Raw genomic sequence first — 14,824 nt, forward strand, 5'->3', positions numbered from 1 at the left:
AGAATTGCAAGAGTCACAGACGTCAGATTGAAAATTGGAATGGTACAATTGAAGATATCAGTGCCCCCCATACAGTTTAGAAATCCTCCTTACAATCATTTTAAGTCAAAGACTTAAACCTAAACAAACACATAATATATAGCCTATGCATCTTCACAATGTCAAGCTATTACGAACTTCGTCTTACACCTTAACTGCAATAGTCAACACACAATTTGAAAAGTCGTAAATATTATGGTTAATGGTTCACAGACTTTCTGTCGAGGCCTCTGATTGGCTGCATTCCATTCCATTCTACACGAATAGTGGCTATTGCAGTCAAGGTATAAGTTCGTAATAGCTTGACATTGTGAAGATGATATGTACACTGAAAGCTAAAGCAAGTCACTTACCGTAAAGTTCCTAATAGTTCTGGATCGAATCCTGTTCTGTATCCTCTCTAGGGTAGCCAAGTATCCGGGTCCGCCATATTTAATGAAGTACGACAGGTAGGTAATGGCCGATCTTTCGTCCAAATCCGGACTGGCTAGATCCTCTGGTCGGAGAACGATGGGCACCCGTAGATGCTGCCTGGCTAGCTTCATAGCATTACGACAATTGTTCAATCTAAAAGGGTTACGGGTAATGTAATAAGATGAAGTTCTGGATGTTGGTTTCATATTTTTCTGTGGGTAACTACACTCGTCATCTTTGATCTGACTTAATTTTTCATCAACTCGTGTTCAGTAGTACTTTGATAAGAAAAGGTTGAGATGTATGGTAAACAAATCAAAAACACTGTTTCGAGTGGGAAGGCAATATGTGTGTAAAGGGTATCTTTCTTTGAACAGATCATATGATTGGCTGAACATTCTAATGACCTTGAACATCTGTTACAAAAACAAATTGTCAGATCATGGACGAGAAGTAAAGTCCACCACAGAAAACCATGAAATGAAACATTTAGTGCAGAAAAATGGGACGTAAAGCTCCATTTCATTACATGAACATGCATGTGACTGTTCATTTAAGTGACTCGGGGTCAAAAGATTCTAAATATATTGGACCTCGAAACACCCCTCCCCCTTTCGTTTTCTAGAAAAGCCGATTCAGGTACAATTGTCACCAAACCACAAATCCGAATTAAGCCAATGACAAAGTTTTTAACGAAAGATAAAAATGTCAAATATAAGTCCACACAAATAAAAAGATAATAAGAAAATTGCCCAGTTGTCAAAAACTAGCCCCAAGGTATATGTATATGTAATTTGATAATGACCGGCTGAGAGGGCCAATACGAACATCTGTTTAAATTATTTCAGATATACATTGTTGTCATTCAGATTGAAAATTACTGCCATTATGTTATAGAATAAGAAGGATGTGATAGGATAGGATCTAAATAGGATAGAAATAGGATAGGGGTAGGATGGGGTAGGGTAGAAATAGGATAAGATAGGAAAGAAATAGGATAGGACAAGACAAGACAGGATAGGACAAGACAGGATACAAATAGGATAGGATACAAATAGGATAGGTAAAGAATAGAAATATGATAGCACAGACGATAGGATAGAAAAAGGATAGGATAGGAAACAAATGGGATAGGATAGGGATTGGATAGAAAAAGGATAGGACAGACGATAGGATAGGATAGAAAAGGATAGGATACCAAAGGATAGGGTAGGATCCAAACCCAGAGAATCCATACGTAGTAATTTGGCTTTAATTTTCAAATATATGGGAATTTGGACGAGGAGCAAATTGGAAATAAAACACCCCACCCCAACCCCCAATATCCAACCTGGCTACGTCCCTTGTTCGACTATCAAAACAGTCCTATCAATATATGAGGGGGTCGTCAGTCTGTCTAATTAGACAGGTTATTCAAGGTAAAAGTATAACAATATTATTATTGCCCTCAGGTATGTTATGGTCGCCACTGAACAAGTTTCCATTGTATAGAACGGTGGGTATGATCTGCCATACTGCTTAGAGGGATAAGGATAGACCGAAACCTCTGCCTTTATTAAGCCTCTGATAGCTTATTTGACAGTTGTCGGCTGGAGTAGAGGCATATGTTTTGGACTAGGCTAGAGCACAGGTTACAGAAGGACTCAGGGCAGGTTTCACCAACCATTCTTAGTAGAAGTATTTGATTGTAATATTTGACCTCATGGGGTCAAAGTATATCATAAATATTTGTTATAAACTTTTATGTGGTATAATAATACGATCCATTATAACCTGTGGGCTCAAAATTTTTTCAGAATAATGTGACCCATTATGTGCTCTACGGGGTCTTTGATTCTTAGAGAATTTAGAGTCAGCACTTTTCAAAAGAGGGTGGGTCCCTTTTCAATGATCTTTAAAGGTAAGTTTTCATTTTAAAACCTAGGATGAGTTGGAAATCAAAAAAAGAGTAGCTGAATATCGTTCCGTGTCGTTATCATTGCACACTGCATGGCGTTGTCCAATCTAGAATAGATAAGTAGAACGCAAAACTCTACTTCGATCCCCTTAAAAATACCCCCTCCCCTTACACATACCCCTCATCAAATAATATTTTCTTACCTGTCATGTCGGCTAATATTTTCCAAATTTGGACACAAACCCGGTCTGCAGAATTCTATTAAGGCACTGAAAATCAATGGCACCGATTATTAGGAAATGCAGGAGAATTGAAAGGCTCTATTTTCAATCTGGCCACAGAAAACTGTGTTAAATACAAACTTCTAGCTAGTTGGAAACGATATGCCATTTTGACAAGTACTGTCTGCTAGTTAGTTGGACGCGATAGTTTGATATGCTCTGGTTCCATTTTGACCTTCATCAAAGAAACCGGTTTCGAAATGGATCGAGTTCAACGTAGAACTCTAATACAAAAAAATGTTATTGACGATGGTTGGATATCCGGAATGACAATACTTACTATAAAACAACTCCGTCATTCCAATCCCGACCAAAGTTTGAAATATGCTGATCAGGCAGAACTGCCTTTAACCATTTCAGGAACCACTGGCGGTGCTGAACGGCTGACAGACCAACTTGGTACCGTAAAATCAGCTGCCAGATCAGAGTTAGAATCACCTTTACATTTCCTCGTACTATATCCGTACTGTCTGAAAACAGGAATGGGTGGAAATCACAGGGTGGTTCATTCATTCATTCATTCATTCATTCATTCATTCATTCATTCATTCATTCATTCATTCATTCATTCATTCATTCATTCATTCATTCATTCATTCATTCATTCATTCATTCGTTCGTTCGTTCGTTCGTTCGTTCGTTCATTCATTCATGCGTCTGTCTGTGCGTTCGTTCTTACCATTCATTCACGTTCGTTCGCATTTTTTGTCTCATGAAGGCAGACAACACCGTACCGTGTGTAATGAGGGAATTTTACCAGGTATAGACCTTCTGTTTTTCAATTTCTATTGAATGTAGTGTATTGGCGAGTTTTTAGTCCTTATTTAGCATCTTGGAGGTACTACGAAGACAGTATCATGTAGTGTACAATGGGGGAAAAATGTCCACGCCAGCAGCAATAAATGACCAACTAAGTTTTCATTATCAATCAGTTTTCTCGCCGATATCGAATCCTGAGAAATTTTATTTTTATGAAAACTGTCGAACTGAATGACTCGGGAGATAAATATCTTGTTATGCCTCAACGACCTGTTGGGGATCTCAAGCGTAGATGGCTATCAAGAACTTGTGAATTTTAACACCGATTGTGGCGATACGCTCAGTAGGCGGCCTTGTTTTAATGGCTATCAATGATATTGAGGATCTACTTCGGTGACATTGACTGCAACGACTGTGTTGTCAAACTACAGGCGAAAAGTTGAATGGTGCAAATCAATGCTATATGAGTCTAGAAAACCTATGTACAAACCCTTAAAGCTAGTATCATTCATTTATCAATTCATTCATTCATTCATTCATTCATTCATATGAAGAAAACTATGCTTGATAATTCAGAAATGAGAGTTTACTTTCAATTTATAAAGTCGGGCAAAGCCATTTGGTCTGCAATGGAGGAAAATTTTCCAGGACAGTGGCATTTGCAAACTCCTTTTCGATTACCAACCGCCGAGGGATATTTAACGTGCCCAGTTTGTCACACATGAAACCTTGCATATAAAACGGCCTGAAGTGAAAGCTACGCTAGCGCTCTGCAACAGATTCAGCTTTACGGAAATTGCCGAGGATTGCCGAACGCTTGCATATGTGGCTTCAGTGAGTAATACACCCATGCTGTTTTATTTGTGACGAAGCCTGTACATTCCATCGATTTACATACCGAGCACAAAAACGAGGGAAACGAAAAATTATAATAATTTATTTCATAGAGATAATGAATGTGTTTTCTATGCAACGAGGTGTGAACTGTAATCAATGCATAGCTCAAAAAATCAACTCTTTCTGACTCATTTTAGATACTTCGTTTCGTTTATTTGATGTGTGTGATTTGCGTCAACCTTTCTAGATCTAACGACATTATTCCATTCGTTCGTCTACCCGGTCATTCAGCCTACAGGCACGCGCAAAACTTGCCTACTTACCTATATTAGCGACCTTGACCACATCTCGTGAAAACACGTTCAAGGTCATGCCCATATTTTGGAGTTTCTCATTCATTCATTCATTTATCTACTAAACAAACGACGATATCACTATCCTCCACGCACGTGTAAAATTTACATACTTACCAATATTTGTGACCTTGACCCCATCTCGTGAAAACACGTCCAGTGCCATGCCCACATTTTGAAGCTTTTCGTGCTGAGTTTGAGGCCCTTGAACGTAGTTTATGATGGATTTATTGGCGAGTTCCTCAAGCAGCATAATCAGGATTACACCGTCCCGGATGTCCTCTTTCAAATCACTCAGCAGAATTTTCCGGTTTTTCAGCTGTTCGTTCAGCCAATTTATAAAAGTCGTCTGCTGAATTTGGACCCACTGGGCTTCCGGTATAAAATGTTGTTTCTCATACGCGTACATGGACGCCTGCATCGTGGAATTTTCATACGCCATCATTTTGGTACGTCAAAGCTTATTTTTTTGTATTAGCCTAAATAAATTTTCATATTTTGGATACAGCAAAACGCTTAAAGCTTAATTTGTGAAAAATCACTAGGAAGTTTTAAAAATATATTGCAAATACCACAATATTGCACACAACGGGAGAAAAAACAATTTATCCAAAATACACGACAGAAAAGCCTGTTTTACTCTCTACCAGGTAAATTAAACACGCTGTTATACTTCCTGCAAATAAACAAGAACATACATATTGTTATTAATGGGTACGCTCGAAGCCATATTGTTTACAGGTTATTGTCGAGGGCTCTGAAAAGTGCTTACGATGTCAAGGTATTAGACGGAGTTCGTAATAGCTCGATATTGTAACGATGTGTTCATCAAAGTACATCAAAACTTTCTACAGCCGATACAGGAAAGACAGGATTGTGTTTTTTTTTATTAGGTATAGGCCTTGATTACAGCGTTCGAAAACGCGCATCTTGAGCGAGGTGATCTCTCTTGCGCACCTTAATGTGGCCAATCTTTTGCTCAGACACCAAAGCTTGTTATATTGGACCACACGCATCCCTTCCACATGCGTCGTCTATCACGTCCACTACCGTGTTTGCAATGGCCATCAGTAACGTAATGTAAACCTAGCATTAAGCGAATAACAAAAAATGCTTATAATCATGACTTGAATGATCCAATATTTTTGATAAATAGATTTCTATAACATAAGGTCATGACCTTCTAAAAACCTATTATAGCAATTCGTCAATATAAAGCGATCGTCTTTACAATGCTATCTCTTTATGATTTACTAATAAACTTCTTAACATAATGAAATGGGGTTTACGGTCCTATTTTTCTGTACCTTGTGGCCTTACTGAGCTAATGAAATGTAGAGTTTTATATCCTACTGTTTTGTATCTTATTGGACTAATGAAATGAAATATAGTTTTATATCCTACTGTTTTGTATCTTATTGGACTAATGAAATGAAATATAGTTTTATATCCTACTGTTCTGTATCTTATTGGACTAATGAAATGAAATAGAGTTTTATATCTTACTGTTCTGTATCTTATTGGACTAATGAAATGAAATATAGTTTTATATCCTACTGTTCTGTATCTTATTGGACTAATGAAATGAAATATAGTTTTATATTCTACTGTTCTGTATCTTATTGGACTAATGAAATGAAATAGAGTTTTATATCCTACTGTTCTGTATCTTATTGGACTAATGAAATGAAATATAGTTTTATATTCTACTGTTCTGTATCTTATTGGACTAATGAAATGAAAGCTTACATTTATCTAATACCTTTGCAATTGCCATCTTTCTTGTATCACGGAACGCGGCGACTTGCTTGCAGTATACGCCAGTGAATACAGCCAATCCATAATACAAGAAAGGTGACTATTACAGTCAAGGTATAAGACGCAGTTCGTAATATCTTGACATTGTGAGGATGACGAATTTGAACCTTAAAGAATGTCTGATGTGTGGGAGAAGTGGGAGGGGTCCCTGAATTTTATTCCAAGGGTGCGTCTGTCCTTGCAATTTGATATAACGACCCACCCTAGCTGCGACTTCCACTCTTAAACATAAATGCACGTCAGGGGGGTGGCTCTGGTCCTTGGGTGAGTCTTATTAAGAAGGGACGGGGTCAAAGAATATGATTTTTTCTATGGGACATATTCAAGCTGCGATTCCGATTCTTAAACGCAACGATATGACATTGAAAAGGGGGGGGGGGAGCCATTGGGATTTTCTCAAGGTTGGGTCTACCTATGCAAGATACGGGTAACAAAAAAAAGGGATAATGTAGGAGATTCAAATCCTTAAACGCAACGACAAGACGGTGAAATATGGAGAGGGGTCATTGGGATTTGCTCTAGGATGGGTCTAATTTAGCAAGAACCCGTATCAAAATAAGGGTATAATCTCGGGGGACTTTCAGCTGCGATTCCGAGTCTTAAACGCAACAACAGGACATTTTAAGGTACAGGGAGTCATTGGGGTCTGACCTAGGCAGACCAAGGATGGGTTTAATTTAGCAAGAACCCGTATCAAAATAAGGGGATAATCTCGGGGACCCGTTTCAGCTGCGATTCCAATTCTTAAACGCAACAGCAAGACATTGAATACAACAACAAAAATTGCTAATATGAGATATATTCGGCCATGAAATTTTAACACGAATTTGACAAAAAGTTGCCAAACCTGTTAGGACAGAAAACAAATGAATTATCTACCCACCTCAAAAATCCAGTTCGGCTACATTATAACGAAAACTTTTCACGCCTTGAACCAACAACGAATCATAAAATTTTATCCTTTTTCACACAATTTGGTTAAAAATTGGTAGCAATATTCCGTAAGACGTTATATCCAAAGCACAAAATACGAGAACCTGCTAATCCATCATGCATACAGCTTCTATTTTTAGATTTTCGTCTCTGGAATTTTTTTGAGGCAATTTTAAAGAGTGAATGACTCGTTTCATCCCATTGAAATAGTGGAGTATATTATAGCCTATATACATCATCATAATACGCTGTTTGTTTACTCAATCGGAACGATTTAAAGACGCCTTCGCAGAATATGACTCGGGGACAACCATCCGCCATTTAAAAAAAAAGAAATTTTGGAGGCTGTGGAAAGCAAGACGTCAAAGATAGCCGAAAGCAAAAACCGAGATACCATTATTTATTTTCATTTCATTTCATTTTCATTATTAGTCGTCCATCTTTTTGGAATATCTTCAACCTGTTTAGAAAGGGCCCAAGGCCAAAACTTGGGCGATTCGTGACAACTTGAGCAGTAAGAGTTCTTATCTAGACGACAGCTGTCCACCATTCCCTAAATGTTGTCGAAGAGAAATGAGATCGAAAAAGGTACTGATAACCAAATACTTGGATTTAGAAGGGAAATATGGCGACCTACAGTGTTAGAGGCTGTCATATTCATACTTGTTGTCGAAATGCAAATTTCAGTCTTGTTTAAAGGGCACCAGTCTCTCAATACCTGAATATAAAAAAAATATCCAAGATGGCTACCCAGTGCGTCGGCGACCAAATCTATTGACAAGGTCGCGGTGTCCCAAATATAGAATTTATTGAATGTGATCGCGAGACATGCCAGACCTAGATGAGATCTTCGCCAAAAACCGGTTTCTTGTTTTCGAACAAAAACTAGCTCAAGCAAGGATAATAATACATTACCGTATCTCCACCGCTAAAGAGACCACTTGTATTACCAACATACAATCAATCTTGTTATATCCTTGTTTTGATGTTCCATCTGCGGCGTAATGCTCCGTTTTACATTTCAGATGTGTGTCGTTTCGGTTGACGTTGTGTTCTATTCGTCGTTTTGAGTTGAATGCGTTGCCGTTTGTTTGTTTCTTTTGATGGAACACTTCGTGTTCGTTTCCATTGATCGTAACAGTTGACGTTCTAGTCCGTTGTAGTGTCCGTCTATCTGCACGTTATGTTCTGCTGTGGTTTAACATGTATTCATACGTTGTCTTACGCTAATAAAACTAAGGAGTAGTATACCATAAAATTGTGTTGGGTTATTTAATGTGATCTTTACTCCAAAATGTCGAAACGAAGCTCGATTATTAGAGTAAAAACCGTAATAAATGTAGCGATTAACAATAAAATAATTTATAAAAATCATATTAAAATATTATTTTATCAAATTATTAGCAAGCGCCAGTGAACACGGATTCAAAATAGTTTAGCTTTCCAACATAATTCATAACCCTTAACCCTTTTCAAGTTACATTTTCATTTTAAGCATATTAGAAAGATCGAGTAATACATTTAGAAATTGGATATATATATTTACTTAAATTTTAATTTATGTTTACGTTTCGGTAAGGTTTAATCGTTTACTAATCATAAGCTAAAACCGGAAAATATTTGCGCAGGTGATGCTAACACGGGTCAAAACTAATACGTTCGTGCGCTCTCTCCATATTTTAAATACGGATTTCCGTAATCCTAATTAAATACCTTTTGCACTGTAGTTGCATTAGGCGGTCAAACTCAGTGTGCAATAGGGGAAATTTTGCTTGACGATCAGTCCTTAACAGTGTTCTAAACCCTAACTAGAATCAAAACCAGGCGCTGACCCTAAAAAATGGCCACCATTATAAGAAACACATACTATTTTTAGAAATTTCTTTCAATAATACTGCACGCAAATTACAAACATTAAAACAATAATATAAAAATCTCGGGACAGATTTAGGCAGAAGATTCAAAAAATATTACCCCGAGTTCCACGCATCTCGATTAAATAGGGTTCGAACCCACGGCACCAAAGGTCTAACGTGAATGTTATCAAACTAATCGTTTGAGAGACTAATCGAGAAAACCGTGGCCCTTACTTTCGTGTCTAGTGCCGAGAATAAATGTGCAGGAACGACTGTTTTCACGAAACATTACATGGAACGCTGTTTCAGATCTAAACCAGATTCGACCCTATGGTGCCCAAGCGACCGAATGATAACCATCGTGGTTCACTCTAGTACAAAATTTTTTCATTAATTTCGGATTGCCTTTTAAGTTTGCACGTAATTTTAAGAACTGTGTCAATAACGTCAAAATGCCCGTGCATTCTGATAAATCTGCCCCAGATTTAAAACAGTAAGAATAAGTTTGTAGCTTATTGCATTTATTTACTATTTACAATTAAAATCTGGATAGCGTGGGCACACTTTGAACGAGTAAGCACACCCTTCACCCCTCCCTTAGTTAATGCTTAAATCGATAACCAATTTTCATCATGAACATACCAAAAATCTTGCAAGAACTGTTACGAGAAATTACTGTAGAACATTTTGGGTTCTAGTCAGACATCACTGGATTTGCACATCATTATGTTAAATACATCTTTTAGATTAAGAAAATTTACAGCTAAACCAAAATTGTCCTTAAAATCTACATTACTGTCGTACATTTTGAGGTCTACTCAGACATGACTGGTTAGACCACATCATTTCATTAAGCACATGTACTGAAAAATTCAAACGTTCTTTATCACTGTGTATAATAGCGCATCCCCAGTTTAGCAAGCCATTTTAAGGCTAAAAAACTGCGCATTATACTCGCAAATATACGGTAAACCAAAAGCTTGAGAGTGAGAGTAGAGTGGGTCTATAAAACCTACTGATTCAAATCGTGCCCCTTAAATAAGACTTAAATAAATAGGACACAAAGATTTTCTACAAACAATAAGGGTAACTGAGCTATATTACAAGCATGCTTATGTACAGAGCGGTATAAATTAAATAAAATTGCTAAAAAAAATTAAAATTCTAAAAAACTCAGGAGATAATGAAAGAGATATCCTAACTTCCGATTCTTTTGCAGCCTATGATTGGCCAATCTGTTCAATCAATAATGCAGCCAATCCCATTTCTTAAAAAAAACTTTTAAAATCTCTGATTGTGCAGTCAATTAATTTCAAGATTTCTGATTGGTCAATAATCTCTTTTTCATAATTTCAACCAATCAGATTTCAGCAAATGAAAAGAGATAAAAAAGCCCAAGTTATGGGGTTTGACATTGCTGACGTTTTCACATTTACTCAGGGCCAACATTTGCCAAAAGTGGAAGGGGTTTTGGTTCATAAAATAAATTTAAAATTTACAAATATTCTAGGAAAAACTTTAAAAATATTTTGTCCAAAATAGAATAAAGCTAATACTGAACTTCGTAAAAAAAATCTTGAAAAATATTCTAGGTATAAAAATCATTTCATTTTTGTCAGAGAAAATGAGCAGAGTTATTCCCCTTTACTCAGTTCAACAGTTTTTTTTTAAGTTAAACATAACCCTGTTTAATTTGCATATGCAAATTTCAACTAAAGCTTGAAGCTAATTTGCATAAAACAATGAATATGCATTAATCTTAACAAACAATCTAATAACATTTACTTCACATAACATACAGACAGAAGTTAATTAATCAGCAATGAATATTCATTAAATAATTTATGCACACATTATGCAAATTGAAGCTTTTTGCATATCAAAAACATATATTATGCAAATGAGCATTCAATAAATAAATAAAGGTTTAGAAGACTGGTTTTAAGTTAAAGGCATAAACCATTGATTACCTTTCAGCATAGTTATGCATGATTAATTCAATAATTAATTATATGCATATATTATATCGATTGATAACAATATGCAAATTTATTCAAATTCTATACATACCACATTATGTATGGCCAAACAAAAATATTTCCACACAATTTTAAACATTTCAAATCAACAAGAGCAGTCTATTTTATTTTGAGGTAGAATAAATAATAATTGAAACTATACTAGTCAGAACTATATTGTGTTCATTACTACTTCTGCTACCTTAAAAAAAGTGGACTGTTCTATGTATGTTTTGTATCGTATCTGCATGTGCATGTGCAGAAATATTTTGCTCAACAAAATCAGCAACGTAGAGGGCAGCTATACACAAATTAATTTATTCAGAAAACAGCAGTTCAGCAGTCGAATTAAAATCCTCCATTTTGAAACGGATAAATACTGAGAAACCTGAAGCACCAGTAACGAAACTAGAATGGAAGTTCGCGATTTTTACTGCTGCGATTTCTGGCACATTTATTTACACTTGTTCAAATTTTTTAACGTCGATTAATCCCACAGTTCCCTGAGTCGAAAATCAGCTTGCCATTTGGACGTCCAAATCGTAATTTTGCTGCTGCGGCTCTTCTTCTTCGTCTGGGTTAAATTCGTTGTTGAATGTAACAGGGATATTTTTACGTTTTGTTAAAAGTTCTTGTTTCCATGGCGGCATGCTTTCAAATTCTTCAGGGTCGATATTCATGGCAGCAGGAACGAAGTCGTCGTCATGGTGACTCTGACCAGCGTGAAGTAATTCTTTTTGTGAGCATGGTTTATCTGAAATTTCTGGTGGAGGGGCTCTTCCTTCCTTTACGGCTTTCTGAAAATAAAAAAAAAAATTTTAGAGTTTGCATTTCATAGATACATACCCATTTTGTCAGTCATCTTAGAAATCTCATCTGGTCAGTATGCATTCGATACCCTTCGTTCATTTCACCCTAAAGGACTTAAAAAAGTCTCCAGAGATATCTTCCATGTACCCAAAGTAGAGCTTGACTTTGGCCTTTGTTCCCTCTCCAATTTCCCTCCTTCTTCAGAAAGAATTGGAAGATCCTCAATTGCGTTCCTACTCAGAACAACTCGCCATCAAATGTGACTTGGAAGTTTCTGGTGACAAACCTCTTTGGCTCTGGCCTCATCTGATTTTTGTTTTAAAACTTTTCGTTTCCATTCGGGAACATCTTTCCATTTCTTTTGTTCTTCTCTATCACGTAAAATATCTCTCTGAAAGACAAAAACAAAACATTGGTCAAAATGAAAATGGAGTTTCTCATTCATTATATAAACATAAATGCTTAATTGCATATGACGTCACTATAGCCAAAGCTGCTTATATTATCTTCGGGCCTTTGCAATATCCACATATTAAAATGATTTTGAGACCCACAGATGTCTGATTGAAATTTTGAAAGGTGTACACATATAAAATTTAGAAGACCTCTTTAGTCCCTTTAATGTGAACAGCCTGTAGCATGCCCTTTCAGAAAAGTGACTATAATCATAACCAATGCAGAGAGGAAGTTAAAATTCCAGGCCACTAATTAAAGGGACATAACTTATGGTAACCAATGCAGACAGGAAGTAGAAAAGGACATAACCAATCCCAACCCCATGTAAACAGGAAGTAGAAAAGGGTCAATACCAAGACCATGTAAACAGGAAGTAGAAAAGGGCCAATACCAAGACCATGTAAACAGGAAGTAGAAAAGGGTCAATACCAAGACCACGTAAACAGGAAGTAGAAAGGGGACATAACTTACCACATATTCTTCAACTCTGTCTTTATTTTTCTTATCTATCATTTCTTTTTTCCAGACGGGACAATTTTTGGGAGTTGGCACTAAACCAGGACATTGACTCAAATCTTAAAAAAAATATAAAAAAAAATATGAATAAAGGCAACTGTTTCAGCCAGATATATGTCTGACTAGGTCTCCAAATTGTCCAGTCAGAATAAATCAGACCTCAGTTACACGCTCCTACAAATAATTTTGAAGACTAACCAAGTAATTTCTATTCAGTTTCTGCTATTTGAGCTCTCTTCTACGAAAATGATAATTTGTCAAGTGTTCAAGTTTTCGTTACCCAAAAGAAAAGTGACTGTCACATGAATTTTATCTCCAATGAAGACATGGATGAATGCAATTTTATGTCACATGATGATACATATTGTATGTTGATTGGTTGAGGACGGAAAAGGTTTTGTAAAAATGTCTGTCATTCAACACACACCAGTTTAAATCATCAGAAACATTTTTCTTGTTTTTTGTACACAATAGATTTATGTTTTTTGCAAGTCATGTCTGATAAAGAAGAATAAATTTACCACATAAAATTTAAAAAAAAATGAAAAAAATGTGGAATGTATCTTAAATTTCACAAAAACATTATCAAAATATTTATGTTTTGATAACAAAATTTCTCTTTTATTTGAAACTTGAAATATTTATGATAAAGTTTATCAAGAAATTATATCAACTTCATACAGAAACCATGGCTCATGTCAAAATTTATCAGAATTGACTGCGATACTGTAAATCATAGAGATTATTATGAACAATTTGTATCTTACCTATATCTGCAGGTACCTCAAAATCCATTTTTACATTGATTGACCCTGAAAGAAAAAAAAAAATAATTTAAAAAATATTCAAAAAAATCTCTTATTATCAATTTCTAATAGAATGTATTACATTTATACGGACAGCTGAGTTGATTGTACCTTAGTGACAGAAACTGGAATTTTTTAGCTAAGCCAATCAGTAATAGTGTTCACTTTGAAAAGAAAATCTTCTTTAATCTTCTGGTACCCGATAATTAAATGTTAAGGAATGGGTCAAATATAATCTAAATTTACAGTCTGCCAGGTGTTTCTGGTTTACTCAAGTTATAAATAACCATTTTACACACCAGACTTTCCTGAAATAACTCAACTGTTTAACAATCTCTTTACAGAAGTATTAAAACTAAACAATGCATATAGGAAGTTTAGAAAATTTACACACAGTCCCTTTAAGTACTTTCAGTGATCGAAAGGAGTTGAGACTCTCAAAAGCACTGGCATCAAGAATTTTTCCAACTTAGAGTTACTTAGTTACTTAATCATGCTTCCTCTGCCACCCCCACCCTTTTTACACAAAAAATGGCCCAGACATAAGGAATTTCTCCCAATATGAAAAAGATTCAACCTAGAGCGCCTTATAGCAGACGACAATCCAATTTCTGACTCAAGTGACCCCTCTCCACTCTCTTTTTAAACAAGAGCACAAACTCTTCCTATCTTGAAGCAACTTCAAATCTAAAGTAGCGTATCACGCAGCAAATGTCAATCAAACTCCTTATTTACCAAACCCACCCCCTCAAAATTTACCTAGATACAAATTTCGAAACACCACACCACATCACACGTGTTGAACTTAAACAAAATGGGAAATTAAAAGTGAAAATTGAGAAAGTTTCTTCCACTATCTCACGTCTGATATACTCTTAATATACCCACACCTAGATACAAGCACCTGCCAAAATACCTGTTACCATAGCAACCATTAGTTTGTTGTGGATAATAATTACAATCTATATGAACCGAAACTCCACGAAATTCTTTGATGAATTGTCAACAAGAGATTAATTTCAGATTTTAAG

At 36.0% G+C, this 14,824-nt stretch overlaps 2 protein-coding genes across 2 annotated transcripts; both read right to left on the reverse strand.

The window, feature by feature from the left end:
• Positions 1-374: 374 nt before the first annotated feature.
• LOTGIDRAFT_109199 (hypothetical protein) lies at positions 375-4,989 on the reverse strand (the record flags this gene model as incomplete). The annotated part of the gene is made up of 4 exons (XM_009046185.1): positions 375-606; positions 2,554-2,619; positions 2,912-3,097; positions 4,694-4,989. 4 exons carry the CDS (start codon positions 4,987-4,989, stop codon positions 375-377), a joined length of 780 nt encoding a protein of 259 aa, XP_009044433.1.
• Positions 4,990-8,707: 3,718 nt separating this feature from the next.
• On the reverse strand, positions 8,708-13,782 carry LOTGIDRAFT_229997 (hypothetical protein; the record flags this gene model as incomplete). Its single annotated transcript, XM_009046186.1, has 4 exons — positions 8,708-12,002; positions 12,302-12,406; positions 12,943-13,046; positions 13,755-13,782. 4 exons carry the CDS (start codon positions 13,780-13,782, stop codon positions 11,721-11,723), a joined length of 519 nt encoding a protein of 172 aa, XP_009044434.1. The 3' UTR covers positions 8,708-11,720.
• Positions 13,783-14,824: the final 1,042 nt, after the last annotated feature.

This window comes from Lottia gigantea, assembly GCF_000327385.1.
Source record: "Lottia gigantea unplaced genomic scaffold LOTGIsca_10, whole genome shotgun sequence".
NCBI lineage: Eukaryota > Metazoa > Mollusca > Gastropoda > Lottiidae > Lottia > Lottia gigantea.